Source organism: Microtus pennsylvanicus, chromosome 3 (genome assembly GCF_037038515.1).
Source record: "Microtus pennsylvanicus isolate mMicPen1 chromosome 3, mMicPen1.hap1, whole genome shotgun sequence".
Lineage (NCBI taxonomy): Eukaryota > Metazoa > Chordata > Mammalia > Rodentia > Cricetidae > Microtus > Microtus pennsylvanicus.
This window is the reverse complement of record NC_134581.1, coordinates 10,160,261-10,177,273: the sequence shown is the minus strand read 5'-3', so window position 1 is coordinate 10,177,273 and position 17,013 is coordinate 10,160,261. Positions and strand designations below refer to the sequence as shown.

The 17,013-nt window shown below is 47.0% G+C and overlaps 1 protein-coding gene across 1 annotated transcript in view; it reads left to right on the top strand.

Moving 5' to 3' along the window:
• Susd5 (sushi domain containing 5) overlaps positions 1-13,178 on the top strand; it is a 44,252-nt gene extending 31,074 nt beyond the window's left edge. Inside the window, exon 5 of the mRNA XM_075964269.1 lies at positions 9,139-13,178. Coding sequence (XP_075820384.1) covers positions 9,139-10,412 — 1,274 coding nt within the window. The 3' untranslated portion in view covers positions 10,413-13,178. The remainder of the gene's footprint in view (positions 1-9,138) is intronic.
• Positions 13,179-17,013: the final 3,835 nt, after the last annotated feature.

Below are 17,013 nucleotides of genomic sequence, written 5' to 3'. Positions count from 1 at the left end.
AAAATATTAAAAAATCAGAATATCTCTGCCCATCACCCCAACTTTCCCCTGTGCCTTTCTACAAAAGGCGTTTTACACACTCCGCCTCATTTAGTCTTTGTAAGTGTGAGTATATTAATGGCTAGCTCCAATGTGCAGATGGGGAAACAGGTTCACAAGCTTCCTCGACTTGCCTATGTCACACAGACATGAAAACAATCACAGAGCTGGGACTTAAAGCAGGCCCGAGTCATTCCACTGTCATCCTGGGATCGTGGTGCCTCTGCCAGGAACCTCAACACTTCTAGCAAGCAAAGGCCAGGCGCTCGCTCCCAAACTCTTTTGCTTGTGCTCTTGTCTCGGAAGACATTCTTTTGGTTTCTTAAATCAACTTCAGTCTCTATTTTTCTCTGCCATTTGGGCTTCGTTTTCCTCATTGACTCAAATATGAGCCCAAAGCTGGATTTAGAACTCCCTCGTCGATATGACCATATATGTGCAGCGCTTCATTGAGCCACTGGCTATTTCTGGCATGTCTGGGTGTCTTTTTATAAAAAGACTATTTTTAAAGACCGTGTAGCCAGGACCAGAGGGCAAAGAAAACCAATGTGAAGGTTTTCCAAAATGAGACAGGACAAGGACAGACAGTGGTGGCATCAGGAGAACCCTGGAGCTCTGGGTTCCTTCTGGACATTGGCCCCTGACCACATCCCTGTGAGAACTACAGACATGCAAGTGTACAGAGGTGGCCACTCCAGCTGAGGATGGGGGTGAGGGAAAGAAGGGAGGGAAAGGTCAGAGATGTCAAGAACAGATCCCATAGGCTGAATAAGTCAGGGAATTGTTTATCTCATTTTCTGTCTCTGAGGGGATGTAGGGGGGTATGTGTGTGTGTGTATGGGGACCAGAGGACAACTTAGGGTGTCATTCTTCTTATGCTATCTACCTTTAGAAAAAATGTTTATGTGTGTGTGTGTGTGTGTCTATGTTGTGCATGTCACCTGTGTGAATGCTCAGAGAAGCCAGAAAAGGGGGGCAGGAGCCTCTAGAGCTGGAGCTAAATGTGGCTGTTAGCCTCCTGATACGGGTGCTGGATACCAAACATGGCTTCTCTAGAATTGCAGCAAATGTTCTTAAGCACTGAGTCATCTTTACATTTTTATCTGTTTATTTGAAACTTGGCATCTCACTGGCCTGGAACTCGCCACGCAGGCTAGGCTGGGTGGTCTGTCTTGGTCACTGTTCTATGGCTGTGAAGAGACACTATGAAGGGCGCCGCTCTCGTAAGAGAAAGCATGTGATTGGGACTGGTTTTCAGTTTCAGAGGTTTAATCCACGCTCATCACAGTGGGGAGCGTGTTGGTGGCAGACAGACGTGGTGCTAGAGAAGGAGCTGAGAGTTCTATGTCTAGATCCACAGAAAGCAGGAAGAGAGAGACACTGGGGATGGCTTGGGCTATTGAAACCTCAAAGTCTGCCCCCCCCCCAGTGACACACTTCCCGCCACAAGGCCACGCCTCCTAATCCTTCTTAAGTAGTGACACTCCCTGAAGCCTATGGGTACCATTCTTATTCAGACCACCACAGCACCTATCCCTACCTTTCCAGCAGAGGTTGGAGAATCCATGCTCATACACAGCTTTTTGCTCTGGGTTCTGGGGACTGAGTTCAGGTCCCTGTGCTAACAAGGCTCAAGTTGTCACCACAGTGTTATTGATTTAGATGGTTTTGCTAATCCCATAGGGCAAGGACAGGACCACTGCCATAGTTTTTAGTCAAATTTGAAGCAAATGTTATTAAATACTGGCCAGGTCCTTGGATACTGGTCAGGTCCATTCCCAGGATTCCCAGAATATGTCACCAACTTACATTAGTCTGGGGCTTAGAAAGGCAAAACTCACAAGACTGTGTACTTCCTGCTTTCATCCAATCAGAGGCAAGGATACAACCTGAGGTACTTCCTGCCTATGTGTGATCAAGCATACATCCTGTGATGTTAGAGCAACCAAACTTGTTTACAGAAGAAAAACACAGGGTTTGCTGTCTTACATGAACAGCCCCCAGCATTCCGGGAAGTTGTTTGTCCTTGGGCAAGTGGGGCTCACAGGTTTGAGGCATTTTTGTTTTCTAGACCTCTTAAGCATGGTAATATAAACTTAAAACATGACTTTAACCCTCACAACTTTTGTTTTGAGACAAGAGTCCATGATGTTGCCTGGCTGGCCTGGAATCTGCTGTATTAGACCAGGCTGGGTTCAAACGGGGTGATTCTCCTGCCTCAGTCTCTTAAATATCTGGAATTGCAGGCAGGAGACTCTACCTGACTCAAGTATAGAGTTAATCATGAGACTCACGTGCAATGTAACTGTGCTATATAAAATTGTATAATATATAATTGTGGAGTTCATGGCAAATAGATTTTGTAATGGGGATGCTAGTGGCCGTGCCCTGGCTCAGAGAAAGAATTGAACATCTCGGGGAGACAAAAGACCAACCCTTAGAGAAAGGGAGAGTAAACACTTCCTCAAAGATGGGAGAGGCGTGAGACTGAAGTCCACTAAATAGGCGCAGACTTGGGGATGTTATAGGACTCCTTTCCCCTTTTGGTCCTGTTTAGATACCCACCCCATGGTTTCCTGGAACAAGAAGCCACCATCTCAGGAAGCTGCTCTCCCCTCCCTTGTCTATGCCCCACCAACTCTCCTTCAGGTTCTTTTAGTTGCTCTTGTACAACAAAAGGGCACAGCAGGGATGCCTCTGAGATATCAGGCGCGGATTCCTTAACTGTGTGGTGTTACTCTCAATGTGTCCCTTAACTTGTTGTTTTCTTTACATTTAGTTATTCTCTCTCTCTCTCTCTCTCTCTCTCTCTCTCTCTCTCTCTCTCTCTCTCTCTCTCATCTGTCAGCAAACACCTTTATTGCCTGAACCATCTCATCGTATACTTTAAATATACACAATAAACACATGGGGAGATGGCTCAGCAGTTAAGAAACTGGCTGCTCTTCCAGAAGATACAGGTTAGATTCCCAGCACCCACATGTGTAGAATGCTTACAATCATCTGTAACTCCAGTTCTTTGTTTGTTTGTTTGTTTGTTTTGAGACACGGTTTCTCTATGTAGCCTTGGCTGTCCTAGATCTCACTCTGTAGACCAGGCTGGCCTCAAACTAACAGAGATCCGCCTACATCTGCCTCCCAAGTGCTGGGACTAAAAGCGTGCACCATCACTGCCCGACTGTAACTCCACTTCTTCTTCTTTTTTTTTTTTTTTTTTTTTTTTGGTTTTTCGAGACAGGGTTTCTCTGTGGTTTTGGAGCCTGTCCTGGAACTAGCTCTTGTAGACCAGGCTGGTCTCGAACTCACAGAGATCCGCCTGCCTCTGCCTCCCGAGTGCTGGGATTAAAGGCGTGCGCCACCACCGCCGGGCTGTAACTCCACTTCTAAGAGAGAAACTCTTTTGACTTCCTTAAGCACTAGACACACACACACATGGTATGCAGACATATATGCAGGCAAAAACAACCAAATGAGCTACCATGTGGATGCTGGGAAGCGAACCTGGATCCTCTGAAAGAGCAGTCAGTGCTCTTAAACTGTTAAACCCCTAAAACTAGTTTGTTTGTTTGTTTTTGTTTTCCAAGACAGGGTTTCTCTGTAGCTTTGGAGCCTGTCCTGCTAAAACTAGTTTTTAATTTAAAATTTTTATCGATTTGTTTTTCTTTTTGAAATAGATTCTTGTTGTATCGTCCAAACTGGTCTCAAACTGCCAACCTTGTATCTCAGCCTCCTCAAATACTAGGATTGCTGGCATGCACCACCGTGCCTCACTAAAACGGATTGATTTGGGGGGGGGGCACAGAGTCTTACTCTGTAGCGCAGTCTTGACTCAAAAACAGTGATTCTCCCACCTCAGCCTCTCACACACTGGGATTACAGACATGAGCCACTATGTCCAGTTTTAAACTTGATTTTTTTTTTTTTAAAGAAAAAAGAGGCCAGGTTGTGGTGGTGCACACCTTTAATCCCAGCACTTTGGATTGTGAGTTCAAGGCCAAGACAGCCAGGGCTACACAGAGAAACCCTGTCTCAGGAAACAAACAAAAAGACCCAGGCCAAACCTCTCATTTACTCCTGACTTCTGTATTCTGTTTCCTAAAGTAGCAGTCAAATATAAATGCCTAGCGACTGACCTGGTTTTTTGCCAGGAAAACCACGATCTCTCTTTCTCTGGCCTCACTTGTGTTAATTGCAGGCTCCAGACTGTGTCATCCCAAGCTCCTTGGAGAGTACCATGTAAGGAAGACCTAGGAGGCTGGGCGTGAAGTCAGCTTGCAATAAGAACACAGGGGGAGCTGAGAGAAGTCACACCTGAATAGCAAAGGGCTGGCTTTCTGCATCTCTGGGGCAAATGCACTTTCTGGTAGAGTTCAGTCAACAGCAGACTTTGCTGTCTGCTGTAAAAAAAAAAATGCCTGGGATACTCTTCCATGAGGAAGCTGTTCATAAACACTTGATGGTCCTTGACCTCATTTGATATTTTGGGAAAATAGACACAGATTTGGGGGAAATAGCCAGAACCTTATGGGACCTTGGATCTGGGGACAGGAAGGTCCTGGCTAGGACACTGGGAGATTTAGCCATAGGAAACTAAAGGCAGATACACATGTACACACACACGAGCTGAGAGTGACTTTAAGTATCTCATGGACACTGTCCATTCCCTAGCCCAAGTGGGTGACCTTCCCCATCCTCAACACCTCAGACACCATACACAAGGCCAGTGTCTCCTATTCCAGGTGGTGGGACTGAGACCATGGCTCATCTCTTGTCCCTGCTGAAGATGCTACTTCACTTTGCAACATACTTAGAAATGCAGGATAAATCACATAGGAGGAATTGAGCGGTGGTTTTTCCCAGTGCTGGAAATCACAGGCTCTGTCCATCTGGCTCACTGGCTTCAGACCCAATAGAGCTTTACAAAAGCTGTCTTCTGACCGGGTGTGGTGGCTGCGGGCTGTGATCCCAGAGCTAGGGAGGCAGAGGCAGGTGGCTCTTGAGTTCAAGGCCTGCCTGATCCAGATGATGAGTTCCAGGCCAACCAGAGCTACATAGTATAACCCATCTCAGAACACGAAATCATCAACAACAAAACTACCATGGCTGAAGAGATATGAGGCCAGAAGCGTAAACTTAATCATATTGTTTAGCTAAATTGCCATGGTGCCAAGATGCCTTTTAAATATTTATGATGATAACCATATAGACAAATGCTGCTCACAGCCTTTAGAAAAGAGTGTGTGTGTGTGTGTATGTGTGTGTGTATGTGTGTGTGTATGTGTGTGTGTATGTGTGTGTATGTGTGTGTATGTGTGTATGTGTGTGTATGTGTGTATGTGTGTGTATGTGTGTGTGTATGTGTGTGTATGTGTGTGTATGTGTGTGTATGTGTGTGTATGTGTGTATGTGTGTGTGTGTGTGTATGTGTGTGTATGTGTGTGTATATGTGTGTGTGTATGTGTGTGTATGTGTGTATGTGTGTATATATGTGTGTGTATGTGTGTGTGTATTTGTGTGTGTGTGTGTGTGTACATGTACCACAGCACAAGGGTGGAAGTTAGAGGACAACTGTGGCCGCCAGCTCCTTCCTTCCACCATGTGGAGAGAGAACTCAGATCACCAGACAGCAAGCGTCTTACTTGCCCAACCATCTCACCAGCTCCCCCATCCACTTTTAATTAAAAGCAAGTTGGACACCGCCTAGAATAACTTGTAGGCTGAGAGGAATGCCAAGCTTTCGTGCAGTAAGATTTGATGCTGGTGAAAAATCTCCTCTCTTCCTCTTTATGACGAATCCGCCAGCAGTGGTCTGCCGGGGTGTTCTGTTAAACTGGGGGGGGGGGGGGCTCAGGCATCAAGGAGGAGCTGGGCTCTTGGCCTCGTGTGTGTGTGTGTCTGTGTGTGTGCCCAACAATGGCGTCTTTTCAGAGGACTTGGTACAAGCCGTCCGTTCCTCATCAGTTGGCAGTAGGCCAGTATCCCCCTTGTGTTTGGCGGGCTGAGCTTCTGGAAATAGGTCTTTGGTTCTGAGTGGTTATGAAGCCGCTTTGGAGAGCAGTTTGGGGTGTGAGCTACTTCAGATTTTCTCCTTCCTCATGCCAGAACAATTTACTCTTTCATTCATTCAAAGATGCCTCTGTGAGGCAGACATGAGGATTAATATCTGTAAGCCCAGCAATTTAGGAGATTATGAGTTTTAGTACAGCATGCGCAACACAGCAAGACACTGTCGATAGATAGATAGATAGATAGATAGATAGATAGATAGATAGATAGATAGATAGATATTTTTTAAAATACTCGCAATAGGTCTTCTTATCCTATCCTAAAAATTCAATACCTGGATTCCCTCCTGCAAGCAATCCATTGCCATGTCTTAGCTTTTCTGCACAGTAAACCACCCTCACCCCAAAACCTGGCTCAATCAATTATCGGGGAACTGGAGAGATCACTCAGTGGTTAAGAGCAACGGCTGCTGTTCCAGAGGACCTGAGTTCAGTCCCCAGCACCCACATGGCAGTTCCATGTTGGGTTTCATGGCAGCAATGGCACTAGAGATACTTCAGCCATGTTATGAGAATGAATGATTGGCAGATACCCAAAGATAGCACTGTTTGGAGGAGTGCATGGGGTAAGGCAAAGAGGAAGGCCCCCAAAATGCTGGATAGACAGCATAAAGGAAGACTATGGAACCTTGGGTATGACAATAACACAAACATCTAGCACTGTCCAGGATAGGAACAACTGGAGAACACCATAAACGGGCTGCCCATGCATGCTTAAGCGTTGCTAGGGCATGAATGAATGAATGAATGACGTGGTGGTTTACAAACATCTGTAACTCCAGTTTTAGGGGTTCCAATGCCCTCTTCTGGCTTCTGTGAGCAGTACACACATGGTTCACGCATGCATACACACACACAGGCAAAACACCCATTATATATATATAATTATATATATATATTATACACAATAAAAAATTTAATAAGAAACAATAATCATTTAGAGCCATGTGAAGTGTCTAGTAATTACAATCTCAGCACTGAAGATGTGGAGGTAAGAGGCTCTGGGGAGAAGTTTAAGATCATACTCAGCTACTTGCTGGGATGGATACATAATGCCCTGGGGAGGCAGAGACAGATGAACCTCTGAGTTCAAGGTCAGCCCAGTCTACTGAGTTTCAGCCAGGGCTACATGGAGAGAGAAGAACAAAAAGACAAAGGGAAGACTGGGGAGCACATCCATCGGCAAAGTTCCCGTCAAGGCCAGTCAGTGAACTCAGGCAAACCTAACCTCTTTATTCCTGAGGCCCAAGACTTCACGGAGGCCTTTGTAAATCTCCTCCTGAATCCAGAACAACTGGTCAGTTTCACATAAATTTTAGAGAAAAGTTTTGTCGTCTATCTTGTGTGTGTTGTCGTAAAGTACAGTCTGTAAACAAAACCCCGCTGTTTATTTAGCGTGATGAGTAAGACCTCACATACAAAAGCCCGTGAACCTCAACGTGACAGATTTCAAGACAGCAGTTGGCCTTCCCTCAAGTTCACTAAGTGTCGGAGTTGGGTCAAAGCAGGCCTGGAACGATGACAAGGAACAAGCTCGGGTTCTGGTCCTTCACTCTGAGACAGGTTCATTTTCCTCCTGAATACACAAGACCAGTAGGCTGGTGAGCCTTGGACATCCTGTGTGTCTCTCCTTGGGGGAGCACTGGGATGTCACAGGCTTAAGACACCCACTGGGCTTTATGTGGGTTCTGGGGATTTGAACTCATGTCCTTATACTTTCATGGCCCACGGAACCATCTCCCCAGCTCCTTTCCCCCTGTTTTGTTTTGAGACAGTCTCTCACTGTACCTTAAGTTCTGTTTTTGGCTAGTCTAGCTAGACAGCAAATCTTGGGGAATTGTCCTGTCTCTAACCTCCGGTGCTCAGGTTAGACACGTGTGTTCCTGACCTCTTTTTAAATTTTATTCATTCAATATTTTTACATTTTATTGATTTACAGTGTGTGTGTGTGCGTGCACACATGTGTTTGATACAGAGTCCCATATATCCCAGACTGACCTCAAACTCCTTATGTAGCTGAGGATGGCCTGGACTTTCTGATCCTCCTGCCTCCACCCCTTGAGAGCTGGGATAACAGGTAGGCTTGATCACATCTGGTTTATGTGGTGCTAGGGATCAAACCCAGGACTTGTGCCCTGTACTGGTCCCTGTTTGTCATTGGCTTGATATAACTTTGAGTCACCCAGAAAAGAGTGAATTGCCTTGAGCAAGATGGCCTATGGGCATGTCTGGATCAGTGTCTAGACTGATGGATATTTAGGAGGGCCCAGCTCATTGTGGACCTGAGCTGAATAAGAAAGTTAGCTGAACTCAGGAGACAGCGGCAGGTAAATTCGGGTTGGAAGCAAACCCTGTCTACATGGTGAGTCCCAGGTCAGCCAGGGTTTCTGAGAGGGAGAGGAAGGGAGAAGTTAGCTGAACGCAGCCCGAAGAGCGTGCTGGGAAGCAGTGTTCTTCCATGGTTCTGCTTTAGTTCCTGCCCTGATTTCCTTCGAGGAAGGAGTGTGACTCAGAGTATAAGCTGACCAAATTCCATTTAGTCGTGGTATTTATCACGGGTATAGAAAACCAACTAGACTATGCATGCTAGCAAACACACTCCTAACTGAGCTACCCCGTCCCGCAACTCCCCCCACCTCATCACCCGCCACACACACACTCTTTAGACAGGGTCTCACTGCATGGCTTAGTCTCAAACTCATGCCCTCCTGCCTCATTACTGCAAATGTCAGAATTACTGGCATACGCTACCATTCCTTAAAACTATTAGTTTCCTGAAAATCCCTTTAAAACGATGGTTTCTAGTATATACAAATATGCTTAATTTTTTAATATTTCATAACGCCCCAATGCCTATGATAAGCTCATCTTTTAGTTATAATTGCCTAAATGTGCATTCTTCCGGGATGGCTATGGTTCCCTAGCAACACCAGGGCTGTTTGTTCTCTGCAGTCTCGTGTTCTGTTCCCCTTCAGGTTTTCTACATTAATTCCACGTCTTTAGATCTAACAAGGTTTCTCCTCTTTCCCTTCAGATGAGGCCGAGGCCCACATTGACTATGAAGACAATTTCCCAGATGACAGATCTGTGTCACTCAGGGAACTCATGGAAGACTCCCAGGCAGAGGGAGACGAGGAAAAGGCTCAGGAGGACGCCTCTGAGGAGACACCAAAACAAGACCGTCTGGTCTTCACCTCTGTGTCTAAAGAAAACATAGCCCAGGAGAAAGCCTTCATGCCGACCACAGGCTTCCCCGGCCCTGGGAGCAGGGTCCACACAGACTGGCCCAGATCCCGCCTAAACAGGAAGTACTCACTCTGGTTTCCTGCTGAGACATTCCACAAGTCAGAGCTGGAAAAGGAAGTGGGGGATGAGACCAAAGATCCACTTCCTGCTGGAGAAAATCACAGCGAAGGAAAACTTGTCCCAGGGGAGTCTGAAACCAGGCTGGTCTATGCCACCACCGACAGCCCCTCGGAGCCGTTTGTGGATAGGAACGAGAGCAGAGCAGAGGACCCGGTGGTGAGCAGCAGCGATGACTCTTGGTTAGATGGCTACCCTGTGACAGATGGGGCCTGGAGGAAGGTAGAGGCAGGGCGGGAGGATGATGGGTCAGTGGGACTGGACGAAAGTGTTCTCGTGACCCCTGACCAGCCTACTGGGAAAGTTAAGGTGCAGAATGCCACCGTCACCACAAGCGAATCTGTGATACACAGTTCGATTGTTCCGTCTGAAATGCTCGATGTAGAGGCACTGGTTCCAGGACCCATGGATGTGTCCGAGACTGAGGCTCCCCACACCGGTGATGGTGACTTGACTAAGTATCAATCAACCATACCCCGGAGAGTCACCACAGAGTGGTCACCCATGGCCACCTTACCCTATGAACTCACCACCTCCACCCAAGAGACGGTCCCAACAACTGTGCAGCAGACACTTAAACTCAACCCTTCGACTAGTGTGGAGGCCACCCAGCCTCCAGCAGAGGCCACAGCTCCTGAGGTTCAGGACAACTTCCCATACCTACTGTCTGAGGACTTCTTGGGACAGGAGGGTCCTGGGCCTGGTGCAAGCGAGAAGTTTCTTCCAACCTTGGCACCATGTGTGGGGAACGAGTGTCCCAACTTAAGGAGAGGCCCAGTGATCGCCATCATTGTCACTGTCCTGTGCCTGCTGCTGCTCCTGGCGATCGTGGGGGCTGTGTGGGGCTACCGCAGGTACCAGCACAAGACCTCTGTATACAAGCTGAACGTAGGACAGCGGCAGGCTAGACACTACCACCAGCAGATCGAGATGGAGAAGGTCTAGCCTCTGTCAGCATGGCTTCTCACAAAGCCGCTCAGAGGAAGGCTAACTGTGAAGCACCACACTGATAATTCTCAGGATCGAAGGTGGAAAGGGTTCACCCTCTAAAGTTCAAGCCTTCCTTCTACACGCTGAGAAGTGTCTCTGGAGGCACCTAGAGAGCGGAAAGGGTCTGGTGGAGTCCTCCTCAACCGTGCTCCCTGGAATTCACTGCCCAAATCACAGACCTCTGCTTTGGCCCTGTTCCAATGTAAGGTTGTGTTGTTGTTTAAATCACCTTCTGTTTTTATCGCACTAATGTCTTTGCATCTTTAGGGAGTCACAGACTCCATGCCCTGAAATATAGGAAAGAGTTTCGATGAGCTGCGCATCCGGGCCCGTGTTAGGAAACAGACGTTGCACTGTGGATCGGGACAGGGAAGGGTCATATGACGGTGCCTAGGACAAACGAGTCTCGAGCCAGAACATACACTATAAACTTTGGAGTTCCTTTTTCTGTTTGCTGAAGTTGGAGAGAATTTAACACTGACGTTTTTTTGCCTTGGTGCATGAGGACCAAACAGGCACATGCCCACCCCTGGTCCCGCAATTGTGGGACAGCCCACTGTTTTCCTTTAAGAACAAGGTGACCTTAGTGCCAGTGAGGACAACATCCGGTGTCCCTGTCTGCTCTGTGCCTACAAGTGCCTGGGATTGCTACCAGGGCTGACGACAAAGGCCAACTCTTAGTCTCCTCTCTCGGGATTAACTGTTTCTCTGAACTCCAGTAAGAGGGAGCGATGTGGAAGGGGGTAATGTCTGACAAAGCACAAAGACTGGCAGGCGTGTCGAATACGGGTGCCTGCTTGGCAGAGAAGCGATGAATGTGAACATGGATTGCCCTGGGTTGGTCTAGCCCAGCCATTTCCTGTCAGACTGACCGTCGAGTGGCATCTCACCCAGTGTGGTTTCTACAAGGATGTTTATCAGACCAGCAACGCATCACCGGGTGATTGTTTGGAGACATTCATTCTTTTCTTTTGGTGTGGAGGGTTGTTTTGGTTTGGTTTTCCAGACAAGGTTTCTCTGCAGCTTTGGAGCCTGTCCTGGAACTCTCCCTGTAGACCAGGCTGGCCTCGAACTCAGGAGATCTGCCTGCCTCTGTATCCCGAGTGCTGGGATTAAAGGCGTGCGCCACCACGAGATGGTGCACGGTGAGATGTAAATTCTTTAGTCTCAGCCCAGACTCAGGAAGCCTGGGACAGGGCCAGCTCTGAGCTCAGACTCTTCAGATGGCTCTGATGTGTATTCATACGAAGAGCCGTTGGCTTCTGTCATTTGTGGTGGTCTTGGAACCCAGGAAGGCCTGGAGACGGGGTGGTGAGCACCTCATGTGCCCTGTCTAGCCTGACCTCAGCATCTCGACAGTGACTTGTAAGGTGTTACCTCCAGTTGACTCCAGGGTATTAGCCCAGAAGTAAGCACACCAGGTTTTTCTATCTGAATTCTTCCTGAAGGTGTCAAGGTGATGGCGGCCATACATGTATTCTGAGGCACCATGGGAGTGTCTATTTTTGTATGGCACAAGAAATTCTGGCTCATGTCTTTGGTTGTGGTGGTTTTACAGTTGAAAAGGAGGTGGCTTAGTGGGGGTGTGGCTTAGAGACAGGGCACTGTTTACTTACGAATGCCCGGCCTTAGGCTGACTTGTTTCCAGCCAGCTTTTCTTAATTTATCCCATCTGCCTTTTGCCTCTGGCTTTTAACTTTCTCTTCTGTAAATCTTTCATTCTTACTCCAGCGGTGGCTGGCCCCTGACATTCTCCTCTCCTTGTTCTCTTGCTCCTCCTCTTCCTCATTTCTTCTCCTATTTATCCTCTCTGCCTGCCAGCCCCACCTATCCCTGCTCCTGCCTCGCTATTGGCCATTCAGCTCTTTATTGAGCCATCACGTGTTTTAGACAGGCAAAGAATCACAGCTTCACAGAGTTCAACAAATGCAGCGTAAACAAAACTCACACACCTTAAAACAATATTCCCCAACACTCTGGTACCACAAAAACAAATGTGCTGGCGATGGGAGTTTACCAAAGGAAGAGAAAAGACCTCACGATGTGTTTTTCCGTGCTGCCACGTGTTTGATGGAAGCTTTGGGAAACGGTAGGATCGGTAGCTACGAATCGGCATAGAACAGCATACAAAATCCCACTGACCATAACTAGGTTAAACGAAGGCCTGAGGGAGCCTGCTGGGATACGTCTGCTGCAGAGGAAATGGGGAAGATGCTTCCGGTATGTAGCCAAAGAAGAACTCGACGGAGTAAACCCAGAGACTGCGTATTTTTAAATTAGACTCTAATCTCATGTGAAGTGGCACTTCTATTTTTATTACTAGTTATGTAAAATAACCTCTGTCTCCACATGGGGATTCTGTCAGTAACTCAACCCAGAACACTGAATTTACATCAACATGTAAGTAGGTGGTATTAATACAAGGGTATTAATAAGTTTATTGTAAATTATTAACCCGTGCCAATGCATTCTTTTGTAGACATGGAGTGTAAAGTAAGCTCAACACATTAGCTCATAAATTTTACTGACTTGCTGTCTTCTAAATAAAGATGAAAGGACATGAGCCTGCATGTCAGAAGGGCATGAGTGACTGGCTCGCTAGGAACCCAAGCTGTCACTGCAAATGCTTTGAGAATGGTAATGCTTGTGAAAATGGGGAGGGAGAAGGGTTTCCTTAACATAAAGCTTTTGATATATTTAAAATAAACAGTTATTTCCCACAAACACTTGATAAATGTATTTAATTTCTACATTATTGTACCATTTTTTAAAGAATTTATTTGCGTATATGGTGTGTATGCATGAATTCAAGTCTGTGTGTGTGTCTGTATGTTCTTATGTGTGTGTGTGTTTCTGCGTGTGAGCACCTGTATGTGGGTGTTTGTGTGGGTGTGTCTATATCTCTGTGTCTGACTGTGTGTGTCTGTGTGTGAGCGTCTGTAAGTGGGTGTGGGGGTGTGTGTTTATATCTCTGTGTCTGACTGTGTCTGTGTCTGTGTGTGAGCATCTGTGTGGGTGTGTTTATATCTCTGTGTCTGACTGTGTGTGTCTGTGTGAGAGCGTTTGTAAGTGGATGTGGGGGGGGGTGTTTGTATCTCTATGTCTGACTGTGTGTCTGTGTGTGAGTGTCTGTAAGTGGGTGTGGGAGGTGTTTATATCTCTATGTCTGACTGTATGTCTGTGTGTGAGCGTCTGTGTGGGTGTGTCTACATCTGGTGTCTGTGTGACTGACTGTGTGTGTAGGTCCGAGGGCCATCTTAGGTGTTGGCCCTCACCTTCTGCATTGTTTGAGACAGGGTGTCCTGTTGCGTACCTCTGCACAGCCAAGCTAGCTCCCTGTGAGCTTCCAGGGACTTGGTCTCTGGCTCACATCTCTCAACAGGAGCACTGGGGACACAAACGTGCACTCCTGTGCCTGGGTTTGTGTGGGTTCTGGGGATCAACCCCAGGACTCACACTGAAAGTGCTTCACCCGCTGAGCCATCTCCGCTACCCCACCGTGACTGTTGTTTTAAGTATTCACTAATCATCTTGAAAGCAGTATCTGAGGGCTTGCAATATTGACAGTGGCTTTCTCTAACCCCTGACCTCAGCTGTGTTACCTCCTTCTCAAGGATGGGGAGGGGGCTACAGAGCTCTTTCCCCCCTCCCTCTTCTATAGTCTGTTCATCTTCCTCATGCCAACCACAGAGGAATTTGGAGAACGTGCTAGAAATAGAGAATTTGGGCCTTCTCCAGAACTGCTGAGCTAGAACCTCGTTGAGCAAGGTGCCTGGTGATAAATGTGCATGGGAAGATCTGAGAGATTACAGCCCATGTCCCCTGTGGAGAGAGAACATGGGTTGTGGAGAGGGGACATGGGCTGTGGAGATGGTGTCCCTGTAGGGAGGGTTCCCTGTAGAGAGGGGACATGGGCTGTGGACAGGGGACACGGGCTGTGAGTTGAAGGGAGCTGCGGGCTGTGTTCCTGCCACCTGGCTCCCAGCCGCCTGGCTAGCTTATGCCCCAAAATAACAACACACAAACTGTATTCTTTTAAACACTGCCTGGCCCAGTAGCTCTAGCCTCTTAGTGGCTAACTCTCATATCTTGACTAACCCATTTCTAATAATCTGTGTAGCACCACAAAGTGGTGGCTTACCAGAAAGGATTCTAGTGTACATCCATCTTGGGCTGGAACTTCATTGTGTCTGCCTTGGAGAGGAGAGGCATGGTGTCTGCCTTACTTCCTCCCAGGATTCTGTTCTCTTTACTCCACCTACCTAATTTTCTGACCTATCAGACCAAGCAGTTTTCTTCATTAATTAACCAATGAATCAACAGATCGACAAATGACCTTCCCACATCAGCTGTGGATAGGGGACACCCTCTCCACAGGGACACCCTCTCCACATGTAGACTCTCAAAGGAACAACTAAAGAGGGTCAGATAGAGGTCTGCAAAGGTGTGGCCTGAGAGAAGTAGCAAAGGTTGGTAGGGAGCTGGCAAGGAACTCAATGACAGACAGTATCAGTAATTGTAAGGATGCTGCAAGGGGAGTTCTAGCCTTGGAGAAGAAGCCATGGTCCAGCCATGACCTAAAGCATTTGGGGGTAAAAACTGGACACCTTCTCTCTGCAGCCTTCTGCATATATGTCCAATTAGCAACAGGAAGTCAGAGAGTGAGGAAGCCCAGGCAGTGTACACCATGGGAATTGGGAAAGGGAGGCAAAGAGGTCCGGCTGGGTGGGGTGCAGTATGCAGAGAAAGAGGTCTGTCTGGGTGGGGTGCAGTATGCAGAGAAAGATCTGGCATCAAATCACAGGGGGATAAAACTAGAAAACAATAGCAAAAGAAATTATACGAATGCAGGAATTGAGCAGCACACCTGAGTGATTAATAGGTCACTGAAGAAAGGAGACCATAAACTGGATACAAATGATCGTGAAAGCTCAATTCTTGGTTGCAGCCAAGAAGGAAGTTTACAACTGAATGCTTACGTTTAAAAATCCAGGGCTGTGGGCTGGAGAGGCTCAAAGCGGTAGGAGCACTTGTTCTTGCAGAAGACCCTGGTTTGAGTTCCAGCCCCACATGGCAGCTCACACACAACTGTCTGTAACTCAGTTCCAAGGGCTCTCTCAGTTCACAACGGCTCTTTTGATCTCCATGACAACAGGCACGAGGCTCACAAACATACTTGCATGGAAAACACTCACACATAAAAGAAATAAACCTGGGGCTGGAGAGATGGCTCAGTGGTTAAGAGCACTGATTGTTCTACCAGAGGTCCTGAGTTCAATTCCCAGCAACCACATGGTGGCTTACAACCATCCCTAATAAGATCTGGTGCCAACTTCCGGCCTGCAGGGACACATGCAGGCAGAATATTGTATACATAATAAAATAAATAAATCTTAAAAAAAAAAAAAAAGGTTTTTCTCAAAAAAAAAAAAAAAAAAAAAAGAAAGAAACCTAAAAAGTACTTTTTAATCAAGGTCAGAAAGATATCTGAGTGGTTAAGAGCACTGACTGTTCTTCCAGAGGACCTGGGTCCAGATCCCAGCACCCACACGGCAGTTCACAACCTTCTGAAGCTCTGGTTCTAGGAGATCTGACGCCGTATTCTAGCCAACACAGACATATAGACAAAACACCTATACATATAAAAATAAAATAATAACTGTTCTCAAATAAAATCTTTAAAAATCAAAGAGGAGCCAGGCGGTGGTGGCGCACGCCTTTAATCCCAGCACTTGGGAGGCAGAGGCAGGTGGATCTCTGTGAGTTTGAGACCAGCCTGGTCTACAAGAGCTAGTTCTAGGACAGGCTCCAAAGCTACAGAGAAACCCTGTCTCGAAAAAAAAAAAAATCAAAGAGGAAGCTGAAGCGTTGGCTCAGGTTAAAAGCACTCTCTGCTCTTATAGACGACAGAAGCTTAGTGGCCAGCATCCACATTGGCCTCTCACAGCCACCTGGGACTCCAGTTCCAAGGACTCAACACCTTCCTGTGGTCTCCTCAGACACCCACACGCATGTGCATACACACATACCCATGAATAGGAGTAAAAATTAAACAAGTCCGAAGCAAACAACTTAATGAGTGTGTCTCGATACTTTTAGTGTGTAAGTCAAACTCCAACCAGTAGATCAATGTAATAAAGATGAGGGCTTGAGACCAAGACTGAAAGAGCAATCCAAAGAATCAAAGAGTTGGTTATCGCTCAAAAGCCACAGAGAAACCCTGTCTCGAAAAACCAAAAAAAAAAAAAAAAGAGAGAGTTGGTTATCAAGACATAAATAAGGAAAGAGGAAACCTAAATTTAAAAAAAAAAAATAGAGATGGGCCAGGCAGCGGTGTCCTGAAACTCACTCTGTAGACCAGGCTGGGTTTGAACTCACAGAGATCCACCTGCCTCTGCCTCCTGAGTGCTGTGATTAAGGGTGTGTGCCACCACTGCCTGACCCACCTCTAAAACGAGATGCTAAGGTCTTGCAATGTAGTTCAAGGTTAGCTCAAACCACAATCCTCCTGCTTCAGCCTGCATGGTAGGCTTGAGGCCATGCACCACCATGCCCA